At 34.6% G+C, this 27590-nt stretch overlaps 2 protein-coding genes across 3 annotated transcripts in view; both read left to right on the top strand.

The window, feature by feature from the left end:
- Positions 1-14: 14 nt before the first annotated feature.
- LOC137027352 (neuronal acetylcholine receptor subunit alpha-9-II) lies at positions 15-12790 on the top strand. Of its 2 annotated transcripts, XM_067395593.1 has the most exons (6): positions 15-703; positions 3353-3498; positions 4492-4646; positions 5155-5335; positions 8921-9272; positions 11375-12790. In XM_067395593.1, exons 1-6 carry the CDS (start codon positions 649-651, stop codon positions 11917-11919), a joined length of 1434 nt encoding a protein of 477 aa, XP_067251694.1. In that variant the 5' UTR covers positions 15-648; the 3' UTR covers positions 11920-12790. The 2 variants fall into 2 exon arrangements, with proteins under 2 accessions (XP_067251694.1, XP_067251609.1); XM_067395508.1 differs by lacking the exon at positions 15-703 and having other exon boundaries at positions 2435-3498.
- Positions 12791-14891: 2101 nt separating this feature from the next.
- Positions 14892-27590, top strand: part of LOC137018968 (putative methyltransferase NSUN7) — a 29865-nt gene continuing 17166 nt past the window's right edge. Inside the window, exons 1-2 of the mRNA XM_067383850.1 lie at positions 14892-14950; positions 16899-17221. Coding sequence (XP_067239951.1) covers positions 16900-17221 — 322 coding nt within the window. The 5' untranslated portion in view covers positions 14892-14950; position 16899. The remainder of the gene's footprint in view (positions 14951-16898; positions 17222-27590) is intronic.

The raw sequence follows: 27590 nt of genomic DNA, 5'->3' as shown, positions 1-27590 counted from the left end.
CTCTGAATATATGATCATGGCATAATATATCACTTGTTTTACTATTTTTGGATTTTATATACAGTATTCAGACATAGTAGTAATAATATATTTTTGGACGTTTGCCTATAGGTAGTTGAAGCAATTTACAGTGACATGCTTATGGTAATCATTCAGAACCTCTGTTTCTATTAAAGTACCATAGTATTACACTGAGCTCCGGTCCTCTGGTTCCAGTCCAAACTGATCCGGATTCTCAGGTAACGCCCGTTTTGTCGTGTTTCTGTTGGCTAGATGCGTATCTTTGTGCTGAAAGGACGGGTAAACTGCTTCACCTTCCCGCAACACGGGATTAAAACGCGCTTTTAACATCAAAAACTAAACCAAAGGCGCGCTAGAGAGATGACCTAGATTGCATTTCGCTCCCGTGTTATTTCAGGACATGTACTGTTAAAGGTGTCATTTCCGTCTCCATCCCCACATCATCTGTTACCTGTCCGCGAGCCCACCTGTTGCGCGCGTGATTGACAGCTGAATAGCGGAGCATTTGGTTACCCGGAGCGCAACGCGACACCCGGAGCTCCAGTGTCCTAAACGCCTGACGGCAGATCCAGCGCGTAACGGGCCAGAACAGAGCAGCACTGCCGCGGATGATCTCTGCTCAGGGTGATGGAGAGGATCTGGGTGGAGATGCTGTTCTTTTCTGCGTTGTTGCTCGCTGAAGGTGAGATATTCTAGCAGATTAATTCCAGGCTGGTTTGGTAGTGGTAGCTAATTAAGCAATATGTTCTTCCCAGATTACAAAAATATGTTCTAAGGGCTTTTTGTTAACGTTCCCACGTTATTTTGAATGTTCTGTGATATGGGTTTAACGTCATGCGAGCGATTAGCGAACATTCCATTTCAGAATTTTGCAAACATTTTTGGGAACGTTACTTTTGAATCTTCTTTGAACGTTCTGAAACAAATAGAAACATTAAATGTTCAACAAAAGCGTTTTAGAATGTTTTTTTCTCTGGGTTACTTAATCAGTTGAGTGAAGTTATTTATCAAAATGGTGTATTTTAACATACAGCGCAGTATAATTTCTTATTAATGTTTTGTTTTCCAGAACAAATATCTAAGCATTCTTAAATCAAGATTTATTGGGAAGCAAAATGACTTAAGATATTTTGTTTTCTTAAAAATGTATCAAAATTAAGTGACTTTTTGTCAATTAAAAAAAAAGAGTAAGTGGGTTCAGAAAAGTATCTTGTTTTCCCTTTGAATTAAAGTATTAGTTCACTTTTAAATAAACCTTTCCTGATAATTTACTCACCTCCATGTCATCCAAGATGTCCATGTCTTTCTTTTGTCAGTATAAAAGAAATGAAGGTTTTTGATGAATAGTGGACATCAGTGGAGCCCAAACGGTTGAAGGTCAAAATTACAGTTTTAAATGACACCAGATGAGGAATAAGAGTCTTATCTAGAGAAACTATTGCTCAAAAAAAAAAAAAAAAAAAAAAATACAACTGTATATGCTTTATAAACACATATGATCGGCTTGCACATGCTTCCATTTTCCGTATTCTTCAAAAAGCTTACGCTGTATGTCCTACACCTTCCCTATTCTACTTACGGGAAAAAACGAAACTGGCGCCGCGTTCCTTCTGTAAGTAGAATAGGGAAGGCGTAGCACATACAGCGTAAGTGTTTTGAAGAATGCGGAAAGATATTTTTTGTTTATAAAGCATATGCAGTTGTATTTTTTTTTTTTTTTTGAAAATGGCCAATGGTTTCTCTAGATAGCACTCTTATTTCTCTTTGAAGCTGCACTGAAACTGTAATTTTGACCTTCAACCATCTGGAGGCCATTGAAGTCCACTATAAGGAGAAAAATCCTGGAATGTTTTCATCAAAAACCTTCATTTCTTTATGACTGAAGAAAGAAAGACATGGACATCTTGGATGACATGGAGGTGAGTAAATTATCAGAAAAAGTTTATTTAAACGTGAACAAATTAAGTTCATTTTTTGACTCCATTGACAGATATATGTTCTTGTTTTAAGCTTTAAAAATTGTCTTAAATTATTATTTAAACATATCTAAATGTTTTAATATTGTTACGCAGTAGAGGAGACGGAGGAAAGTTGACAGACTGTTAGTTTTTTTGCTAAGCGTCTTAAAATTTGACAATATTCTCACATTTATAAACGGTTTTAGAAATCTCAAATTTATCCCAAAATGGTGCAAACGGTGCTGTTGTTATAACCGACCCATTACTGTAGAAAGAAAACATGGATGTGTTAAAATTGTTTTAAAACCTGGCATACTATGAATATTGTTGGCTCTTTGACACATTACTTTTGTTCCATCCGTTTTCCAGCTAACAGGAAACATTCTCAGAAATTTAGCAATCGTTCTGTCAAGATATAAACAAATGTTATTTCAGTAATGATTCACAGTTATGTAGTCAACATTATTTATATATTGTTCATTGAATGTTTTTCTGAAACGTTTTAGTAGGATGTTCATCTAACATTTTTTAAATGTCACTTGTTTCAGAACGTTCAAAGAACATTCTAAAGTAACGTTCACATAATGTTTGAAGAACGATAAAATGGCATGTTCCCTTAAAGTTCACATAACAAAGAAAAACATTTATAGAACATTTTAAAAAAATGACTTTTTGAACATTCAGAAATAATGTTTTCATAACTTAATGGCCACCAGCACCTGTCAAGTAATGGCACAGAGACAAGAAGGTAAGATCCAAATGCAGCTTTAATGGGGTAATCCAAAAACAGGCAAGGGTCAAACTCCACAGAACAGTCCATACAAAAACAAGAAAAACACAAACAGAAGCCGGTGACCGTAAATTAAACCACAATAACAAAAACAGAAACAAACCAGGTATAAATAGACAGACACTAATGAACAAACACAAAACAGCTGGGTGCAATGAAGGGATAATGAGTCCGGGAAGTGGGTTATGGGAAATGAAGTCCAAAAGTGTGGTGAGAAATAGTCCGTGTTGGAGTGCCCTCTAATGGCTAACTAGGGCACTCCAACTGGTGATCATGACAGCACCAAACCAGCAATAACCAGAATAATGTAACATGAAAATGTTGATCTTTCCAGAAGGGGTTTGTGTTTTAGTCTGAGAGCTTTACTTTATATCAGATACAACCTAAAACAGTTGAGATCCAGAGTCAAAGAAAAACTGAAATCAAAATGTAATGAAGTAAAATGAGTCATTTTATTTTGTTTGCATGTTCAGTTACAGAAAATGGTGAAATAATTCATTAAATATATATATAGCTTTTATGTTCATTTATCCTGTGTTGATCATCTGGAGGGATTTCTAACATTTCTAACATGTTTCTGCAGTTGCTCATTGTGCTCAGGGTCGATACGCACACAAACTCCTGAATGATCTGATGGAGAATTACTCCACTGCTCTGCGACCGGTGGACGACACCGACAAAACCCTCAACGTCACGCTGCAGGTCACGCTGTCTCAGATCAAAGACATGGTCAGAAACTCATCATTCGTTTATTGGTGCATGATGGGAAATGTGTGTCTTAGTAGTAGAAGAACTAGCCATGACATCATACACTTGTAAAAAAAATAAAGGTTCCAAACGTGGGTTTTCGTGGCTGTCAATCACACATCATCATACACTTGTAAAAAATAAAGGTTCCAAAAGTGACATCATATACTCGTAAAATTAAAGTTTCCAAAAGTTATTTTCACAGCTGTCAATCATGTGACATCATACACATGTAAAATAAGGTTCCAAAAGTGGGTTTTTGTAGCTGTCAATCACGTGACATCATACGCACTTAAAAATAAAGGTTGCAAAAGTTGTTCCAAAAGCGACATCAAACACACTTAAAAATAAAGTTTCCAAAAGTGGGTTTTCTTTTTTCACTCTAAAGAACCCTTTTGTGCAATGAAAAAGGTTTATAGATGTTAAAAGTTCTTGATGGAACCACAGATGCCAATAAAGACCGTTTTAAGAGTGCGTATGTGATATATATATATATATAGCCATCGTCTCTCTCTCTCTCTCTCTCTCACTCTCTCTCTCTCTCTCTCTCTCTCTCTCTCTCTCTCTCTCTCTCTCTCTCTCTCTCTCTCTCACTCTCTCTGTCTCTGGTTGGCATCTAATATTAACAGCAGTCTGAGTGTCTCTGCTCAACTGACCTTTAGTAACATCATACAGGCATAGTGTGTGTGAAAGGAATAGAGAAAGAAAGGACAATGTGAATGACTTCATCACACATATTAAAATCTAGTAGAAGGTTGATCAAAACCAAAATCAGATCTTTATTTTAAGGTCATGTGATGTTTTAACACAAATATGAAACATAATTTCCAAACTGCTAATGTGATTAACCTTGCATGTGTAAATGTTTGAACACAAAGATAAAGCAGTGGTTTAATTCTTTAAGATTTTAGAGTGTAAAGTGGAGAATCACCCTGTACATCACAATCTCAACATAACCTGTCCGTCTCTGTGCAGGACGAGAGGAACCAGGTGTTAATTGCGTATCTGTGGATCAGACAGACGTGGCATGACGCCTACCTGAAGTGGAATAAAGAGGAGTATGACGGTCTGGAGGTGATTCGCATTCCCAGCAGCCTCGTGTGGAGACCAGACCTGGTGCTGTATAACAAGTACGCCAGTACGTTCACGCACACATTGGCTTTCCTGTTACTTTTTCCGTTGATGTCTCTATACAGCTGCAGCGAGGAAAATGATCAGATCCTTTCTTCACAATATTCCTCATTTAAATAATTAATACAGAGAATAAAGGGGCGGGGCCTGGTTGAGTTAGTTAGTAGTGTGTTGAAACTGGTGGTTATGGTAAGGGGCGGGACATTTCCCAAATGACCAATCACAACACACTACTCCAGCCGACCAATCAGAGCACATTGTGCTTTTCAGAAGGAGGGGCTTCATAGAGACAGGAACTAAACAGAGCGTTACTGACAGACTGGGAAAAGAGGAGCTGCAACAATGGAGGATATGAGGAGAATAATCAACATTCAAGCATGAAAACATTATCTAGTAGAGCACAAAAAACTAAATCAAGACTTTTTAAAAGGCCTAATAGGTCCTCTTTAACTTGAATTCTCTCTCTCTCTGTGTTTTCCTCTTCAAAACACACGTGTGCTCTCGCAGGGCGGATGATGATTTCTCCGGGCCGGTGGACACTAATGTGGTATTGCGGTATAATGGTGAGATCACGTGGGACGCTCCGGCCATCACTAAGAGCTCCTGTGTGGTGGATGTATCCTACTTTCCCTTCGACAGCCAGCAGTGCAACCTTACCTTCGGCTCATGGACCTACAATGGAAACCAGGTACAAACACCAAACACAATATATTACATCTGACAGACATCCTCAGCTGTACCATGTCCCAAACATTTGGATAATGTTAGGAACGAACTAGCCCGACTAGCCAACTTGTTCTTCAAACAAACAAGGTCTGTATAATTGTATTTGTATTTGATAAAAGATCTTAAGGAAACTATCTTAGTGCAACATGGTCTTTTAATGTTTTTAAAGTTCATAGTTAAGTTCTCAATGTTCTGAGCACTATGTTAAACAAACATCTGAACACTGCAAAAAAATGTTCTTCCTCAGTATTTTTGTCCAGTACAAATATCTAAAGATTTAAGAATCTTGATTTAAGAATGTTCAGATATTTGTACCTGAAAACCGGACAAAAATAATGAGGAAGAAATTCATTTTTAGAAGTGCATGAAATCTTTTGTAAAATACCCACATTTCAGGGATATTATAGTTTACTAAAACCAAAACCATGAAAAATATTTTAATTTCCTGAAATAAAATAAATGTAAACTGAAACAAACTAAAAAAAGATTTGCGTCTAGACTTGAAAGCTTTGACGTATCGGCACAAAATTTGGTGAGATTATCGTCAGATTGTCCTGGTGGTGACTAAAAAAGTTTTTAAAGTCAGATACAAATCTAGTCCAGTTTACAGTTAATTCTGGCCAAGAATTTGTTTAATTCAATGCCACAAGAACAAGAGGTTTTACATAATCACATTATTAACATTAGCTGCCAGAAAGAAAAAAAAAAAAAAGCAAATTTCAGTGCTTTAAAAGCATTAAAAGTTTTCAGTATATTATTTGTTTTTAGTTTGTTTCAAAGGGTTTATGTATAGCCATTATATAAAATGTGAAAAATTTGGTTTGCAAAGAGTCCACTTCTTTGGTATTTTCCTAATAAAATAAATAATTGCATAACATATGTTCTTCACTTAATATATGGTATATGCCTTTACTTTTCAAATGAGCATTCTGAAAAAACAAACAAACAAACAAAACATGTAAAATACACAAATTTCTATCATACACCCCAGTTTTCTATGAATATCTAGTTCAGCTGTGAAACTCTAGAGGGCACAGTCTGAGAGGTGCAATCTGCAAGCAATCACATCATTACCGCATGGCACAAGTTGAATGGTCTCTTCTTATCCAGCAGCCAATGAGATTGCTTGCTCAACATTTAAATAATTTGGTTCAGTGTTTGCTGTAAGCTAGTCCTCAGAGTTCCTCTGAAACCCTCCACCTCCCCAGCTCCACTTGTCTAGATCTGCTACAGGATTGATGTATTTTCATGCAGCAGCAGCATATCTTACATACTCACAGCAGTGTGTCTGTGTATCTAGCAGTAGCATGTTCATACTTGCTCTGCAGCAGCAGCAGAAACAAAAATCAACAGAGGCATCAATAATTAACAGCAGCAGCAATAGTGATCATATTCATCAGCAGCAATAATTAACAGCAGCAGCAATAATCAACGGCAGCAGCAGCAGCAATAGTTATCATAATCAGCAGCAATAATCATCAAAATCAGCAGCAGCAATAATCAACAGAAGCATCAATAATCATCATAAGCAGCAGCAGCAGCAATAAGCAGCATCAATAATTAACAGCAGCAGCAGCAGTAATCAGCAACAACAATAATCATCATAATCAGCAGCAATAATTATCAAAATCAGCAGCAGCAATAATCATCATAATCAGCATCAATAATCATCAAAATCAGCAGCAATAATCATCAAAATCAGCAGGAGCAGCAGCAATAATCAACAGAAGCAGCAATAATCAACATAAGCATCAATAATCATCATAAGCAGCAGCAGCAATAAGCAACATCAATAATTAACAGCAGCAGCAGCAGCAGCAGTAATCAGCAACAACAATAATCATCATAATCAGCAGCAATAATTATCAACATCAGCAGCAGCAATAGTCATCATAATCAGCAGCAATAATCATCATAAGCAGCAGCAGCAGTAATCAGCAACAACAATAATCATCATAATCAGCAGCAATAATTATCAAAATCAGCAACAACAATAATCATCATAATCAGCAGCAATAATTATCAAAATCAGCAGCAGCAATAGTCATCATAATCAGCAGCAATAATTATCAACATCAGCAGCAGCAATAATCAACAGAAGCATCAATAATCATCATAAGCAGCAGCAGCAGCAATAAGCAGCATCAATAATTAACAGCAGCAGCAGCAGTAATCAGCAACAACAATAATCATCATAATCAGCAGCAATAATTATCAAAATCAGCAACAACAATAATCATCATAATCAGCAGCAATAATTATCAAAATCAGCAGCAGCAATAATCATCATAATCAGCATCAATAATCATCAAAATCAGCAGCAATAATCATCAAAATCAGCAGGAGCAGCAGCAATAATCAACAGAAGCAGCAATAATCAACATAAGCATCAATAATCATCATAAGCAGCAGCAGCAGCAATAAGCAACATCAATAATTAACAGCAGCAGCAGCAGCAGTAATCAGCAACAACAATAATCATCATAATCAGCAGCAATAATTATCAACATCAGCAGCAGCAATAGTCATCATAATCAGCAGCAATAATCATCATAAGCAGCAGCAGCAGTAATCAGCAACAACAATAATCATCATAATCAGCAGCAATAATTATCAAAATCAGCAACAACAATAATCATCATAATCAGCAGCAATAATTATCAAAATCAGCAGCAGCAATAGTCATCATAATCAGCAGCAATAATCATCAAAATCAGCAGCAGCAGGAGCAGTAGCAATAATCAACAGAAGCATCAATAATCATCATAATCAGCAGCGGCATCAATAATTAGCAGCATCAATAATTAACAGTAGCAGCAGCAGCAGTAATCAGCAACAACAATAATCATCATAATCAGCAGCAGTAATAATCAAAATCAGCAGCAGCAATAATCATCATAATCAGCAGCAGTAATAATCAAAATCAGCAGCAGCAATAATCAGCAGCAGCAACAATAATAATCAAAATCAGCAGCAGCAATAATCATCATAATCAGCAGCAGTAATAATCAAAATCAGCAGCAGCAATAATCAACAGCAGCAGCAGAAATCATAATCAGCAGCAGCAGCAGAAATCATAATCAGCAGCAGCAACAATAATAATCAAAATCAGCAGCAGCAATAATCAACAGCAGCAGCAGAAATCATAATCAGCAGCAGAAATCATAATCAGCAGCAGCAACAATAATAATCAAAATCAGCAGCAGCAATAATCAACAGCAGCAGCAGAAATCATAATCAGCAGCAGCAGCAGAAATCATAATCAGCAGCAACCAATCTAGTCTGCCAAGACCAAATACATGAGCATTGCCATGAGTAGATACAGTGATAAAACCGATGCAATATTCTGGGCAAAAATCATCCACTTTGACAGAAAGAGACTGACACATAAAACAACAATTGCACTTCAGGGGCAAGTTTATCATAGTAGTTAATACTACAGTAATAGGCTAGTGCAGAACAGATTCATTTAAATAATTCCATAGTGTGACAGACATGCATTATAAAGTGCGACTATCTGGTATCTAACCCGCCCATTCATCTCCAGGTGGACATCAGCATGGGGATGGAGAGCGGCGACCTCTCGGACTTCGTGGAGAATGTGGAGTGGGAATGTCACGGAATGCCGGCCACTAAGAACGTGATCATGTACGGCTGCTGCTCGGATCCGTATCCCGACATCACCTACACGGTTCTGCTGCAGAGGCGGAGCTCGTTCTACATCTTTAACCTGCTGCTGCCCTGTTTCCTCATCTCCTTCCTGGCACCTCTGGGCTTCTACCTGCCTGCCGACTCGGGCGAGAAGGTTTCGCTGGGCGTGACCGTTCTGCTGGCGCTCACTGTGTTTCAGATGATGGTGGCGGAGAGCATGCCTCCCTCCGAGAGCGTTCCTCTGATCGGTGAGTCTCTGATCTAGTGATTGGTATTAATTAGCTGTTTTAGTGAGGGTCATATTATCATTCTTATAATGATCTATTCTAATCTTTAATTATCTAATTCAAATTTCTAAAATTAATGCGACCACTAAACTCTGGTCAGACCTTCAGGCTGTTTTGACTCGGGTTGTTATATCTTTTCTAACTGATCAGATTAACATTTTTTCTAAACCGGATGAGCAAAATTACGAAAAACTTCACTAGCAAAGCTTAACAACTATCACAGGACAACATGCTAAAACATGCAGGCAATGTGTTAAAACAAAGACTATAGAATAACACAAGACGTGTCACTTGTATTGTTTTGAATGGGGGAAAGCGTAACGCGCAATATGGCGGAATAAGTCCGCCTTTTAAATAAGAGCCAATCGCTGACTGGTAAAGTCATCGCGTCACTTCAGCGGCCGTTAGAATCACCGGTTTCTATAGAAACAGTCAGACACGCGCCTCCGAAGAGACGTGCATTCAGGTCTGCGCTTGCGCATTAGCTTGATCCAGCCTGAAAAATACAGTTTTTTTTGTCATGATTCGAGCGTTTAGAAACTAAATTTATGAGCCGGTTGTTGTTAGATTTCATTGGTGATTTCAAATATGAAATGTAATCGTAAGGTTGGCGAACAGTTTTGGAGAATTTGATGTTTCCCCATTCAAAGAGATTGCATGTTAGTGACATGTTAAAACATGCTAGCAATGTTAAATCATACTAGCAACATGTTAAATCATGCTAATAACATGCTAGAAATGTTAAATCATGTTAGTGGTTTAAGTTAATGGTTTAATAATGCTAGCAAAATGCTAGCAATGTGTTAAATCATGTAAGAAACATGCCAACAATATGCCAATTCAAGCTAGCAGTGTGTTGATTAATGTTAACATGTTAAATTTTGCTAGAAAAATGCAAAAACGTGTTAGCAGTGTGCCAATTCAAGCAAGCAATTTGTTAAATAAATCATGTTACCAAAATGCTAAATCATGCTATCAAATCATGTTGGCAAACATGCTAATTAATGCTAGCAACATGTTAAAACATGTTAGCAATGTGTTAAATCATACTACCAACATGTTAGCAATGTTAAGTTAGTAACAAGCTGAAGCTTGCTAATGTTAAATAATATTAGCAACATGTTTAAACTTGCTAGCAATGTGCTAAATCATGCTAGCAATATGTTTGCAATGTTTCAAATCATGCTAGAAAAATGGTAAATCACGTTAGCAAAATTCTAATTCATTCTAGCATTGTGTTAAATCATACTAGCAACAAGTTAATGTTAAATCATGTTAGAAACATGCTAGCAACTTGCTAAATAATGCTAGCAACATGTTATCAATGTTAAAACATGTTAGAAACATGCTAAATCAAGCGTGCTAACAATATGTTAAATAATGATAGCAGCATGTTAAAACTTGCTAACAATGTACTAAATCATGCTAGCAACAAGCTAATTCATTCTAGCATTGTGTTAAATCATGTTAGAATCATGCTAATTAATGCTAGTAACATGTTAAAACATGCTAGCAATAACTATACATGTTATGATGAAAATTTTAAAATGTGATTTATATCAAAGTACCTTTAAGACAAGTCATTTCACTTGGCGGCCATCTTTGAAACGGCTCTCGGGCATCCTAGGCATCATTACAAAAAATCTGTATTTTTCAGGCTGGATCAATCTAATGACAGACCTAAATGCGCGTCTCATTGTCGGTGATTGGCTCTTATTTAGAAGGCAGGACTTTTTCCGCCATATTGCGCGTTACACTTTCTCCCATTCAAAACGAGTGACACGTCTTGTGTTATTCTATAGTCTTTGTTTATATATATTTGTGTGTGCATGTCGTTATTTCAAACTTTCAGACTTTGTCAAGCTTTACTCATCTAGTTCACTTTAATCCACACTTTATGCAAATAATATAAACAAAAAAGCTTTTACTCGATTTTGACCTCTGATAGTTTGCTATTCTGAAGTGTGTCCGTATCGGAGATCAGATGGACAGTGAGTGTTTCTCTTCAGACAGATAAAAGATAGTGAGAAAGAGATTAACGCTGAGCTCTCTCTCTCTGTTAGGTAAGTACTACGTAGCGACGATGACTATGATCACAGCGTCCACTTCTCTGACCATCTTCATCATGAACATTCATTTCTGTGGAGCGGAGGCCAAACCGGTGCCGTACTGGGCCAAAGTTCTCATCATCGACTACATGTCCAAGATCTTCTTCGTCTACGAGGTCGGAGAGAGCTGCGCGTCACCGTTCGGACAGTCGGAGGATTCCGAGCCCTTCCTTCGGAACCACAAACAGAACCTCAAGAAGAAGCTCAAAGGAGCTCCGCCCCCCTGTTGCCCTGATGATGACAAATCGGCTGCCTTCCATCTGACCTTTGACCGCTGTGTTTATTGCAGTTGTCGTGGCAACGGTGGAATTCTCGGGTGCGACCCGAAGCTGGTCTGGAATGTCGAATATATCGCAAACTGCTTCCGCGAGCAGAAGGCGACGTGCCTGAAAGTGGCCGAATGGAAGAAGATCGCCAAGGTGATGGACCGATTCTTCATGTGGATATTTTTCATCATGGTCTTCCTCATGAGTATCCTCATTATCGGTAAAGCACCTTGAGACTCCTGACACTCGACCGCCATATTCAATCTGTGTTACTAAGTTCCAACACATGTTTTGCTGACTTTATTTAAGCAAATATCTGCCAGTGAAGTCAGAAACATAAACTCGATTCAAAGGGAAAACAAGATTATTTTCTGACCCCACTGGCAGATATTTGTTCTTGTTTTAAGTAGAGATGCACCGATATGATTTATCGTGGCCGATACCGATTTTAAAGGGTTAGTTCACCCAAAAATGAAAATTCTGTCATTCTGTCAAAATTCCGAACCGCTGATTCAACACGCTGATTCATTACGCTCAGAAGCTTCCTGAAGCAGTGTTTTGAAATCGGATTTCAACAAAAATATCTTAATTTGTGTTCTGAAGATGAACGAAGGTCTTACGGGTGTAGAACGGCATGAGGGTGAGTAATAAATTACAGAAATTTCATTTTTGGTTGAACTAACCCTTTAATAAACCATCGGTTTGTTATATCGGCCTTTTCCCTGCTACAGCCGATGGTTGTAAATTGAACAAAAATCGGCCGATAAATATTGGTGCATCCCTAGTTTTAAGTCATTTTGCTTCTCCAGTAAATGTATCTTGATTTAAGAATGTTTAGATCTTTGTACTGGAAAACAAGACAGAAATACTCAAACTCATGTTTACTTTGCAGTGCAGAAAACTTCAGAGAATGTGATTAAAGTTAAGAAGAGTCTTCTTCAAATGTGTGTGTGTGTTTGTGAGAGTGTATGTGTGAGTGTATTTGTCTACTACATCATCAGTGACACAGAGAGTAAAGTGAGGTCATTTAGTCCGTTCTTCACTCTCTGAGATCCTTATAAAGGCCTTTTTGAGGGTCAGACTTGGTTTTAGGGATCAGGTGATAATTGGGTAGAGTAAGAAGCTGTGTCAATGAATGTCCTCACAATGTACAAGTGTGTGTGTGTGTGTGTGTGTGTGTGTAAGTTAATCTGAGTATTAATAATGTAGACTATCTTGCCTCTCAATGAGCACATCAGTTATGTCCGTCTTTCTGAAAAGAGATCTGCTGTTGTTCATTAGAAGGCTGTAACCATCTACATTACACACACACACACACACACACACACACACACACACACACACACACACACACACACACACACACACACACACACACACACACACGCACACACACAGCTATGCAAATAAGCACATACATAGACGTATAATGGTTTTATATATTAGATAAACACATGCACAATTATACTGTGACGTTCAGTATGGGCTGGATTGATAACATACGTACTGTACCTTTAATGCATTAATGCAGTGTAAATGCATAGATGTAAATTTCCAGAAGCCTCTGTGTCACCTGTGTTTGTGTACATAGAAATGTTTTACATAAATTAATGTTTTATGTTTTGACCTATAAATAATCTCGTCATCTTTATTTTCAGTTTGGCCATAAGAGGTGCGCTGTTTTCTGTTCTCTGTTGATTCCTTTATTGTTTTATTTGTCTCTGATTGTTTAGTGGACAGGACTAAAGGAATTAGTGCTGATATTAGAACAAAAACACAAATAAAACTGCTGTTGTTAGCAGGTCTTAACATACTGCTCAAATAAACATGATCATCTGACTTTAATCAAAGGACTTGATGTGATTTATGAAGTGTACATCATCTTTCTGACTCCTCTGTTCATGAGATTTAACCTTGTTTAAAGTTATTCTGGCACTGAGAAACTTTAATAAAAAATGAAAAGAAAATGATTTAGACCCATCATCACGTCCGGCCCACCAATCCCTCCCATTTCAGTACTTCAGTTCAGGGGTCCGGGGCCACGAGGGAGTGACGGGGTCTGTGGAAATACTTAGAGAAAACGGTGTAAAAAATTAATAAATAAATTTGATTAAAACAAACATAAATAAAAACATAAATACAATTTAATTTAAATAAATAAATAATAAATTAATACATTAAATTTAAATATATTGATTAAAATAAAATTTTATTTAAATTAAAAAAATAAATTAATAAATACTTCAGATTAAAATAAATGGATTAACATAAATACAATTTGATTGTAATAAAAATAAATAACTACATAAAAACATTTCATATAGATAAATAAAAAATAAATGTGATATAACTAAACAAATAAAACTTGGTTTAAATAAAAAAAAAAAGATAAAAAGAGTACAAATGTAAAAATAACTAAATAAAAATAAATTAACGAACTAAATTATTGAAAGTATTAAAATTTGATTAAATAAGTTTATTTGATAAAATATCCATATCCAACAGTATTTCAGCAAGCAGACAAAAACGCAATGATGTACTGTAATAGAAATGAAATATTTTACACATTTATAATATTAATTTGCCATCAATATTTCTGCGCCCGTTTCAGCGCCCCCTAACGTAACATATCTAATCTGGTCTCTTTCAATAATAGAAATAAAAGAAAATAAATAATTGATAAACGAGCATAGGTATGAATTAATATCAAAACAGTACAGATGTTTATTATTATTATGCATTAATCTTCAGATGATCACCTCAGCTGCAGTTCCGATCGTGTCCACCAGATGGCAGCAGATCCTCAGAGAAACTGAACAATCTGTCGTTAATCTCTAAACCAGTTTATAAAGTTACACACTAATTTACACTAGTTTACGCTTTCATTTTAGTGCGGTAACAGATTCACTGAACGTTTTTACTGAGTATTTATATAAGGTTTTATCTATACAGACACTACATTTTTAGTGTATAAATGTGAATGTTCAGATTGGATTAAACGGTCGATTAAGTATAAAGTGACTCATAATGGCACAACGAGTAAACTATTAGCCCCTAGTGTGAACTTTAAAGTAAAAACTTACGTTTGTTTTGCTGCTGAAATAAGTAAAGCTGCTCCCTCACCGCATCATTCCCGCCGTTCCGCCTCCCGTCGCCATGGAGACGGAATCCTGCGTCACGTGACAGTTTCAGGCTGTTTTCGTTTGCTGAAGTTTCCTCAGATCTTCAGAGATTCTGCGATGTTTTCATGAGCAAAGAGTTTCGGGTGAGTTTCTTTCTGTCATTTTTTAGGAAAACAACATCCACCAGTGGTCTAAAATATTATATTAATTATATTATTACTATTTTCAGAGCGAATAAATCATTATAATCACTTAATCAGCGAATATTTCGGATACTCTTTCTGACAGAAACTGAGGATGAAGTTGTTTTGATTTGTTTGTTTAGCACAGATGTTTGTATTTTTAATATCTCTGCTTTAAAACTTGATAATAATGATGTTGAGAAATGATTTAAATCACTGTGGTTATAATAATCTGTCAAATTACAATAATATATTAGTTGATGTTAGTTAAATAATACATTACAGCATTTATTAATCTTTGTTAACTTTAGTTAATAAAAATACATTCAGATACAACTTTAGATGTATTAGTAAATGTTGAAATTACACCAACTAAGATTAATAAATACTTTAGATGTATTTTTCACTCTTAACTAATGTTTACAAATGAAACCTTATTACAAAGTGTAAATATATAAAGTATTTGGACACCTTTACAAAAAAGACATTTATTCAAGTGTGCTATTATACTTATGTAAACTAAAAATAAGTTACTTTTTTATGTACTTCTTATATAGACTACTTAAAGTTACACTTAAGTATGACAGAAATATACAGTATATTGTATTGTATATTCAGTATATTCTGACAGAAAACAGTATATTGTGGCCAATACTTGTACTTAATAATTTGATCGAGATATACTTAAAAATATAATTAAGTATTCTAAGTATACTTGTCTCGTAGTTGTGTTTACTTGTTTTATTGAGTAGACTATTGTTATATTTTCAATAATAATTTTATAATTTTATATTATAAAGAAAACCTATAAGTATACTTGTAGTATACTTCAAAGTGTACTTTCATAAAATAAAAAAATGTCCTGAAAGTATTTAACTAGTAATAAACTATCAGTATATATATATAAGTTCGCTAGTTGCAGAAAAAAAACAAAAAAAAAAACAGTTGTAAACTAGTTGTGTACTAAAGTTTACTACTGTTACACTTAAAGTGTACTTAAAAGTATATTTTTATACTTTAACAAGTGGGTCATTTATGTCCCAACTATTATTCAAATAGTACACTTACAAGTATACTATTAATACATTGATATTAGTACTTACTACATAAAGTATTCTTGAAAATATACATGATTTTGTAAGGGCACCTATAAATGTCTGAACAATATTTTGCATAAAATACTATTTTTGAATAAAATACTATACTATAGTATATATTGTGGCCAATACTTGTACATAATCTTTTGATCGAAATATACTTAAAAGTATTATAAATAAAATTATTCTAAGTATACTTGTCTCGTAGTTGTTTATTTTTTTTATTGAGTAGCCTATTGAATATAGTTTCTTATAAACTTACATATTTTGACATCCAATACTATATTGTTTGAAAATATTGCATTATAAAGAAAACTTATAAGTATACTTGTAGTATAGTTTAAGTACAAACAAAAGCATAGCTGTAAACTAGTTGTGTACTACTAGTTTACTACTATTACGCTTAAATTATACTTAAAAGTATACTTTATACACTAACAAGTTGGCCATTCTAGTCTCTAGTATTGAAATAATACACTTACAAATATACTACTATTTGTACTTACTACATAAAGTATACTTAAAAATAAACTTGAACTTTACTTTAGTATACTTACTGAAATGAACTTGAAGTACACTTGTTTCTTGTAAAGGCACTTATAAATGTCAGAACAATATTTTGCACTCACCTTTTTCTCAAATGTTTTGTTGTTTGTAAATCTTTTACAATAAATGATTTAATATTTTGTTAATGAAGTGACATTCAGATTTTCTTTTTTTTAAGTAGGTTTTAAAATACTGAAATGATTCTCTGCTCGCAGTCAGAGTTTGAACCCTGTATTTATGGAGCGTTTGATTATTGATTTGGTCAGGATGGTCAGGAAAGGCGGCGCTGTGCGGCGTTCATCGAAGCATGGCTCTCACATCTCCGCTCTCAAGCGTCTCTCTCTGCTGGATCCGGCCACTGCAGAACCTCCTCCGCTCCAGACCGATCCATCCGCTCCAGACGAGAGTACCGCCTGCCCGGACCAGGTGTACCTGCACGCCGCTGCCATCTTTCAGTGCACACACCTGGAGAAACCCGCCGCTCAGAGGCTCATCAGCTACGGCAGCAGGTCAGAGGTCAGCGTGCCTGCGGTCAGGGCCGAGGCGTCACAGCGATTAGCGTTCCAGCTCGCCTTCAACACGCTCAAATGTAAGTGCAAAACATGTTTCCCAGATTAATGAAGAGAAATTTCACAAGTTACGGCAACAAAAAGCAGATTCATCCCAAAACTGTTAGCCACACTGAGAAAAAAGTTTTCTCAGCACAAATATCTAAACATTCTTAAATCAAGATACATTTACTGAAGAAGCTAAAAGACTGAAGATATTAAGTCTGAAAAATGTATTAAAATTAGTATTTTCTGCCAATGGGGTCATAAAAATATTTAAAGCGAAAAACAAGAATATTTTTCTGACCCCATTAGCAGATATTGAGCAGAAATTGAACTCTATTTATTTTTTACCCATTCTCATTAAACATGAATTTGATTGGATTATGAAAAGTGTTTCTAGATGAAGGTGGTTAAAAATAAGAGGGACTGATGATGTTTATTGTTGAATATGAAAAACATTGTAAAATACTATACAATACTGTGACCATAAGTTAACTATGTTAGTTAATGAACAATACGTCTACAGTATTAATGGTAATTTCAACATTTATTAATACATTATTAAAATCAAAAGTTGTATCTGTGAATATCTGTTAATGCACTTTATGTTTTAAAAAGCTATTCTTTACGAAAAGCAACTTTTCACATTTTTACGAGGTTTTTAATCGATGGTATTTACTTCTATAGAAGCCATCAGCCTGCATTATTTCAGCTTATTTTTCAAAATAATCACACTTAACAGCAGAATTTGTGGCGATAAACTACATTATCCATGATGCTCTACAGAAAATTCCACCAATCAGTGTCGCCACAATCGTAACATGCCAAAAGAGCTCTTTAGCTGCGAATGACGTAATCAGTCTCCCTACGCTCTCAATATATATATATATATATATATATATATACAGTACAGTCCAAAAGTTTGGAACCACTAAGATTTTTAATGTTTTTAAAAGAAGTTTCGTCTGCTCACCAAGGCTAAATTTATTTAATTAAAAATACAGTAAAAAACTTTAATATTGTGAAATATTATTACAATTTAAAATAACTGTGTACTACTTAAATATATTTGACAAAGTAATTTATTCCTGTGATCAAAGCTGAATTTTCAGCATCATTACTCCAGTCTTCAGTGTCACATGATCCTTCAGAAATCATTCTGATATGCTGATCTGCTGCTCAAGAAACATTTATGATTATTATCAATGTTGAAAACAGTTGTGTACTTTTTTTTTCGGGATTCCTTGATGAATAGAAAGTTCAAAAGAACAGCATTTATCTGAAATACAAAGCTTCTGTAGCATTATACACTACCGTTCACAAGTTTGGGGTCAGTAAGAATTTTTATTTTTATTTTTTTGAAAAGAAATTAAAGAAATGAATACTTTTATTCAGCAAGGTTGCATTAAATCAATCAAAAGTGGCAGTAAAGACATTTATAATGTTACAAAAGATTAGATTTCAGATAAACACTGTTCTTTTGAACTTTCTATTCATCAAATAATCCTGAAAAAAAATATTGTACACAAATATTTTGTACAATTGTACACATTAAATGTTTCTTGAGCAGCAGATCAGCATATCAGAATGATTTCTGAAGGATCATGTGACACTGAAGACTGGAGTAATGATGCTGAAAATTCAGCTTTGATCACAGGAATAAATTACTTTGTCAAATATATTTAAATAGTACACAGTTATTTTAAATTGTAATAATATTTCACAATATCACTGTTTTTTACTGTATTTTTGATTAAATAAATGTAGCCATAGTGAGCAGACGAAACTTCTTTTTTCCAAACTTTTGGACTGTACTGTATATATATAAATGCTTATTTTGCGTTAAACTTAAAATATGTTGTTTCTATATATATAAAATCAATATTTTTAAATGAATAGTTTTATATTTCTCTATCGTTTTTAATTTGATTGTGCTGTTCGTAATGCTTCATGGGATTGTAGTTCTTTCCCTCACTAAATCTGTATCTTATACCTTTGTATTTTAGTCTGATTTTCAAATACTTTTTTGCTTCAAATCAAAGTCTGTGGTGTCGTGATTCTCATCGTAGACGAGGTTCATGGCTTATAATGCTTTAACAAAGACATTTTTGAAATGTAGTGAAGTGAAGTGTATTGTTGTTGTTACCACTACTTTTTTCTTTAGAATAACCGTTGAATCATTCACACTAAGAACAGGAATGTGTATTTGGAAAGCAAACATTGTGAATTTTAATATTTATTTCACATTTATTCCCATTTATGACGGCGTGGGCGTCTCTGGCAGTGTGCAGGTAATAGGAGCATGACTTCTGAAGCATAATTTAGTCCTGCGTGATGGTCAGCATCAGTGTCCTTTTAGCAGAATAATTAATGTGCCGAAGCTCCAGAGGGACGCCTGCTTTATTGAGCGCGCTGCACATCGCTGTGGAAGAAAGTGTGCTAAACGACAGCTAACTAATGAGCCGCTTTGTGCCCAAGAGACTAAGACAGAGTCTGTACGACACAACATGTACTACATTCAGTACTGTGTGACGATCAGCATCGAGCTAATGTGTCATAATTAAAGCTACACTACGTCTGCATGTCTTTACTCAAATACACTGTGATGAAGCTCTAATAGTGATTTATACTGTAGAGCTGTCGGGACTGATTTCAGAGGAAATTGTACGTCTGAGACCATAAGCATGTCTTGAACGTCTTGAACACCAAAGTTTGTTTTGTTTTTTTGCAGGGGGATGTTATTTGCTTATTTTTATTCAAATTAAATTAAATAATTAAATGAATAAAAGGGTTATAATAAAAAAAAAGCTTCAGGTCTGTTGTCTCAAGTAATTTGTAAATATGCTCACATTCACACTTAATCGTATGTTTAATATGAATACGCAAAACTTTTTTGTCTCATCACATTCAGTTACGATTTACCTGATTTGTAAATAATAGCATATTTTCAATTCAATTTGTAGAAATTTCATAAAAATATTGAATAGTTTGCATCACTGGATATTGCTATCGGTCACTGAACATTTCTATTAGGGCTGCAACTAACGATTATTTCAATAATCGATTAATCTGTCGATTATTTTTACGATTAATCGATGAATTGGGGGGTTGGGGGGCATTAATTTCCAACCTTTTATTCAAAAACAGAAGTTATAGTGCAAATTCACAGTGCAAAAAATCCTCAGAACGTGCAAAAACAGGTTGCTCTTTTAACATCCCTGAGCTGTTAAAGTAATAACAAACAAAAAACAACTGGACTAACACAAAAAAATACACATGTATGCTTTACATCTGCCAAAAATATAGTTTTTTTTTTTTTTTTAATAAAGTGCACAAAAAGATGTATATTTTTGTTTATGTTAAGATGACCAAGTGCTATAAAAAAAACTTTAAAATGAAATTTAAAAAGTAGGCTACAACAAACACAAATATATTTGTCAACAATAACCGATATGGGACAAAGCACAGAATAAATACATGACAACAGATCAGTGTTAATTTTGACAGCAAATTTTGATTTAGTTTTAGTCATGGTCTTTTGGATTTTCACGTTCGCAATCGAAATGTATGCCACTGATAAGCATTGTAAATGTAGTATTACAGTACACATACCAATTAAACGCGCAGGTCTCCTCTCGTGCGTCCTCCTCACTGGACGAGGCAATATCACTTTTGTTTCGCTTTCAGATATCTATTTTATAGATGCCATCAATGCTTTTATCTTTCTAGATGTAATTACCAAAATCAAAACAGTCCATAAGCCTTAAATCCTCACGAAAACTTCGGTCAAGCCAGCTCGCACGTCAACCTGAGAGATCAGCCTCCTTACCTTCAAGTGTCAAATTCTCGGTTTCTGAATGGACGGTTTGGCTTGATTGACATTCGGGCATGATTTATATACCATCGACCTGTCCTAAAACGTTAGAACGCTTTAACCGGTGGTTTGGAGATCGCGTGTTTCTCCTATAGACGGTTTCTCCGTTCAAGAGCGCATTTCCTGTTCTTCACAATCACATCCGCGACAAAACAGTTGATTATTTATGAACGAAAGCTCACAGAAACGTGAAAATGGTCTCATTTGAAAGAAAATATCCAAAGCTAAAAGATGATATAGTGTGACTAATTGAAGCAGCCCGTATCAAAAGTGCGGGGGTTGATTTCTGTCTTTTCAAAACTGCGGGGGTCCTGTCCCTCGTGCCAACAGCGCCTGTTCAGAACAACATTACGGGTCTCTCCGATGGTCTTTCCTCTAACTCCGCTCTGCTATTTATTTATTTATTTTTGCTCCGCTCTGCTTCGCGCTCAACAGCGCTTTTTTTTTACTCAAACATCTCCGCGTCTTTATTGAGAGGCATAATAGTCGCGCGACACAACGTATCCATAATGAAATTTAGTGCCAACTCTTTTAATAATCGAATTTTATCGACTTTATCGATTCGTTGATGCAGCCCTAATTTCTATCATAAAAAAGTTGGCAAATATTACATATTTAGCTACTCGTCTTCTGTGAACAGTAAGGCCCGCCTTCTTTGATTTGATTGGCCATCTAAGTCATTTTGACATTGACGAGTGCTGGGCAATTTGGCCATTTCTTACTATTGTCTATGGTGGTTACGGCCCTGCATACGTCATTTGTATACAATGCAAAAACTGATGTTCTGAGGGCTGTTTTTTTTTTCCGTTGCACTGCGCTACTTTTTCATTGTTTTTCAATGTAAACGGCCTTTAACCATTGTGTCAAAGTCCCTTTAAGACAAGTCATTTCACTCGGTGGCCATCTTTGAAAGCCTCTCGGGCATTCGAGTGTAGCTCCTATCTCTTTGAATGAGGAAACATCAAATTCTCCAAATCTGTCTGCCAAGCTTTCGATTAAATTTCATATTTGAAATCACCAATGAATTCTGACAACAACTATCTCATAAATTCTGTTTCTAAACGCTCAAATCATGACAAAAAACGGTATTTTCCAGGCTGGATCAAGCTAATGCTCATGCGCAGACCTAAAGTGCCTCTTGTGTCTCATTTCGGAGGCGCGCGTCTGACTGTTTCTATAGGAACCGGAGCTTCTATCGGCCGCTGCAGTGACGCGATGTTGATTTACCAGTCGGCGATTGGTTCTTATTTAGAAGGCGGGACTTATTCCACCATATTGTATGTTGCACTTTCTCCTGTTCAAAACAATACTGCTGTGCAACGCATCTTGTGTTATACTTTAGTCTTTGCTTGCGTTTACGTCTTTTACAGCGTCTCACACACGACACTGTGTATGACACGCCGTGTTATTAGAACAAGAACAGTTCAACTTTAAAAAAAGGCACTTCTAGTTTTTGACAGCGCCAACACGTTCTGTGTGAACCGGCCCTTATTCAGTATTTCTGTCTTGTTTTCCAGTACAAATATCTAAACATTCTTAAATCAAGATACATTTACTTTAGAGGCAAAATGACTGAATATGGAGCCGAAGCACAACCAAAAAATATCGCAATATTTTTTTCTTTCTTACATTATTGCAATATATCAAATTATATCGTATCGGAACCCCTGTATCGGATCGGCAGATTCATTGCAATACACAGCCCTAATCACTGAAGATAGAGCCGAAGCACAACCAAAACAATGTTCTTCCACAAGATGCATGCAGTTTTATTTTTAAAAAGTAACATAGTGCAGCTTTAAAGTCGGCATGAAATTCACTTGATCTTGATCAGTTTTCAAATGCAAGTTATAGATTATATTGTTAATAATTCATCCGTGCAAGTTTACATTTTTTTTTTATTTACCTGTTAACAGTTTTGGGGAAGTTACTTTAAAAGTAATGTGTTACAATTTTGTGTTACTCCCTGAAAAAGTAACTAATTGCATTACTTAGTTACTTTTTTATGTAAAGTAATGCATTACGTTACTTTTGCCTTACTTCCTGGGCTGGGCTTGCTTGTTTGATTTTTAACAAAAAAATAAATAAAAGTTCTATTTTTGGCAAATGTAAAGGCCCTTTAATACCAGAAGTGAAATGAATGGTAAAAGAAAGTAACTATTTTGTTGTAAATCTAAAAGTAATGTGTTACTTTACTAGTTACTTAAAAAAGTAATCTGATTACGTAACTCACGTTACTTATAATGTGTTACCCTCTGGTGATGAATGCATGATTGTCCAATCGTTTAGTGCGCTTAAACTCCGCCCCTCAAGCTCACACTCATCTGCATACACTTTTGAGAGCCACGCCCACATCTCAACGACCAGTCAACTCCTTGCACTTACACAGAGACAAGCCCCGCCCTACATTTTTTTCTTTTTCAGCGATCCTTTACACATCGCGGTACAGAATAAAGGATCTGTCGCTTCTTCAGTTCATAGTGAGATTTGTATGTTGGTGTTGAGAAACACCTGAGAAGCAGGAGACTCACTTTCCATTTAATCTCTTTGCAGTGCAGGAGAAGCATTTGAGACGTTAATGAGATCTCATTCGTGACTTTTCTCTCCTGTGGGACCTTCTAAACATGTCAGAGACAGAATGATGATCGATGACTGTGTCAGCTGGGTCTGCTACCCACAATGCAACAGATCAATTCGACCAATCATCTGCTGTCTGAGCTGCTTGGAGGCGATACGGGCGTCTGCCGGATGATGTGATGAGATTTGTGTCGGATCCGTCAGGAGCGAGGATTGATTTCTGTGTGTGTGTCAGTGAAGATCATGTAGAGCCGGTGGTCTGACAGCCGTTATCCATCCATCAGTGTCCGAATGTGGATATACACTAATCCTACATTTCCCAGAATGCCTTTCTGCTGTCGTTCGCAGGTTTGGTGGTTTATCAGTATTCATTAGGCAGAATTAGGAGTTAAGACATGATCACAGTTGTCTCACAGACGTCTCTGGGCCTTTACATGCACCTTAATTAGAGTCGGTAATGAGATGCAGGAGCTTGTAGACGAGCTGAATGTTAATTATAAACGCTTGTTGCGCCGCGGTGAAGCGCTCAATACATACAAACACATTCACTGAAGAATATACCATATTCTGATCCTGTAAGACTGAGGGCCATTTTCACTGGAAGTATATAAATAAAATAATTATAGTTTTATTTTACAGTACAATTTAAATGAAATTAATATTAATTGTAAAATAAAAGTATTGTTACTAATAAATAAGAAAGATATTTCTATTTAACTACCGTTATACTGTAAACAAATATTGTACAGTACAATTGTGAAATAAAATTATGAATAACTGTAAAATATATGAGTTATCATCATCATTATTATTATTATTATTAAATAAAATATAAATAATTAAATTGCTAATTTTATACTGTTATACTGTGATAATTATTCTTTAATAATATTTTTGTTAATACAGTACAATTTTAGAGTAAAATTATTATTATTTTTATTTAATAAAATATTAAGAAATATATTACATGTGTAATATTGTTAAAAATATATTATTTAATAGTTATAATAATATTAAAATTATTTTACAGTACAATTGTGAAATAAAATTATTATCAATATCAATTATTATTACTAATTAAATATTAATAAATATTACTATTTAATACTTTAGTAACAATTATTATTTAATAATAATAATAAATTTGAAATAAAATATTAAGAAATATATTAAGTGTAATTTAATATATTAAGTATAATATTAAGTGTAATATTTATATTTTAAATAATTATTATTTAATAGTAATAATTTTATTTTACAGTACAATTTTGAAAATTATTAATTGTAAAATAAATGTATTATTATTATTACTAATAAATAAAAGATTAAGAAATGTATTATTTAACTACTGTTATACTGTGAACTAAAATTATTAATAACTAGAAAATTATTGTCATTATTATTATTATTATTATTATTATTATTAAATAAAATTGTAAGAAATATATTACAATTGTAATACTATTATATTGTAGATAAATAAATAATAATTATAATTAATAGTAAATAAAATAATAAGAAATATATTACTATTTAACTACTGTTATACTCTAAAGAAATATTGTACTGTACAATTATAAAATTAAATTATTCTTAATACGTAAAATATATTAATTAATATTATTATATTAAATAAAATATTGAGAAATATATAACTATTTTAATACTATGATACTGCAGTACTTGCATTTAATAATAAAACAAATTACAGTTGTACTTATTAACTATAAATAATATTTTATTATTAAATACTCCATTTTTACAGTACAGTAGCATTACGATGCTAATCTATTATTTTATTTAATATTTTCATCTAATAATATTAATCATAACAACATCATTATTATTCTATGAACTTTAATGCTCAGAGGTTGGATCACATCACTGTCAGCACTAGTGAAGCTTGACTGATTTGATGTTAGGCTGAATAACACTGAAGAGCTGCTCCGGTTTCAGTGTGAAAGTCGATCAGAGCTGAGACTGAAGCCGGTGATATGGATGTGGCTGTTTTGGTTTGCGAGCGTGTTTCACATGAGGTCGGTCACCTGGGAAAAGCTGCTTTAATCTGTCTTAACTCCACGCTGCACGATCAATACACACACACACACAAACGTGACTCACATACACACGGACACACACCATCAAGAGATCTTTAGAGAAATACTTTCACTTCTACATTTGCCCTCCCAGTGCTTTTTAAAATGTCTGTGCACCGGAGCGAGCCGGTTCAGCGTGACAGAAAGGCCGATCACAGCCTGCGAAAGTGTAAGAGTCAAGTATGTGAGGCGCTCAGAGATGCAGAACGATTTAATGTGAAATTCAATATGTGTAAAATGTAGATCTGCTTCGATTCTCTCTCTCTCTCTCGTTGAGATCAAATCCATCAGATGCAAATGAAGCAGGCTGTGGGAATAAAGGGCAGAGACTTGATCGGTCAGGTGACCTCACGGGCGCCGTGATCACTTATTGGCGACTGCAGATTATTCTCCCATGATTCCCCTGCGGCTTCATCAGTTTTCATCAGGCTTCCGAGTGCGGAGACACGTCCGGAGGAGATTGGAGCCGAATCTCAGGGTTTCTGGGATTGTTGCAGTTCACTGGAGGAGATAAAGACTTCAACAGGAAGTCCACAGGGCTGATTGTGATTTTGTCCTTGAGCAGCACAACGGTTCCCCTGCCAGTGATACCACGGTAAATATCAGCCGGAGAGCATGTGACTCATGCAAACGGCCTGATTAAAACTCTGGGCCAGAGTGAGACGTTTCTCAGGCCGGGTTGGTTGTCTTCTGGCAGATAGATGGGCGTGTTTTTGTGAACATGCGTACAGTGTGCTTCTCACATCGAAGAGATAAAGAAGAGAAATGGAGCTCCTTCCATTGTGTTCTCCCGTTCATTTCTTTTTCCTTTGTTTCGCTGTTCTTTTCTCTGCTGTCGTCCATCACTGGACTCTCTGTGCCGTAGGACTCCGCCCATAGGCATGACATCATCAGTTCTGTTTCATGACCCCGCCCAGAGCGATGACATCATTGATCCTGCAGTCAGACCCTTAAATAGGATTGTAATTGCGCGAGGGACGCCCATCCTAAAACTTAAAAGACATTTTTATAGTTTTGTGTATGAAGACCAAATTTATACTGTGATAAATTTATATTATATATATATATATATATATATATATATATATATATATATATATATATATATATGTAAAATATTATTTGGAAAATATTTAGCTTCTATTAAGTTACATTCTTCCTAGTCATTATAGTGCTGTATTTTATTTATTTATTTATTTATTTACCGCATTTATTTCAATCTACTTTCTTTTTTAATCAAATGTTTGTTTTAATCAAATTTTTTTTTTTGTTTTTTTTTTTATGTAATATTTATTTATTTATTACTTATTTGTTTATTTACCCACTTATTTATGTTAATCTAATTATTTATTTATATGTTTGTTTTAATGTAGTTTATTTATTACTTATTTTAATCAAATAATTGATTATTATTTTTATTTTTTACAGTTTATTTATTTTTGATTATTGTAAATGTTTGATTTACGTTTTATTTTAATCTAATTTTATTTATGTATTACTTTTTTATTTGTTTATGTACTCATTTATTTTAATTATTTAGTTATTATTTAATTTTTAATATAATGTTTGTTTATTTATTTTATTATATTTTCTAATTCTCATTATAATCTTTGAATTAGTTATTTTTTATTTATTTTAATCCTTTATTTATTATTTATTTGCTCATTTACTTATTTAATTTAATAAATTTATTATTTATTTATTTTAAAATTTATTTCTGATTATTTGTTTACTCACTCACTCATTTATTTTAATAAATTATTGTTTAATTATTTTTAATATAATGTTGATTTATTTTATTCTATTTTATATAAAAACTTTATTTTTTATTCTATTTCTGATTCTCATTCTTCATTCTTC

This window comes from Chanodichthys erythropterus, chromosome 1 (genome assembly GCF_024489055.1).
Source record: "Chanodichthys erythropterus isolate Z2021 chromosome 1, ASM2448905v1, whole genome shotgun sequence".
NCBI classification, from domain to species: Eukaryota; Metazoa; Chordata; class Actinopteri; order Cypriniformes; family Xenocyprididae; genus Chanodichthys; species Chanodichthys erythropterus.
This window is presented reverse-complemented; position numbering and strand designations above follow the sequence as displayed.

Coding starts and splice junctions, on each gene's coding strand:
- LOC137027352 (XM_067395593.1), top strand. CDS start 649: ATGGAGAGGATCTGGGTGGAGATGCTGTTCTTTTCTGCGTTGTTGCTC. Junction 4,647..5,154: donor GACCTGGTGCTGTATAACAA/GTACGCCAGTAC, acceptor GTGCTCTCGCAG/GGCGGATGATGATTTCTCCG. Junction 5,336..8,920: donor GGACCTACAATGGAAACCAG/GTACAAACACCA, acceptor ATTCATCTCCAG/GTGGACATCAGCATGGGGAT.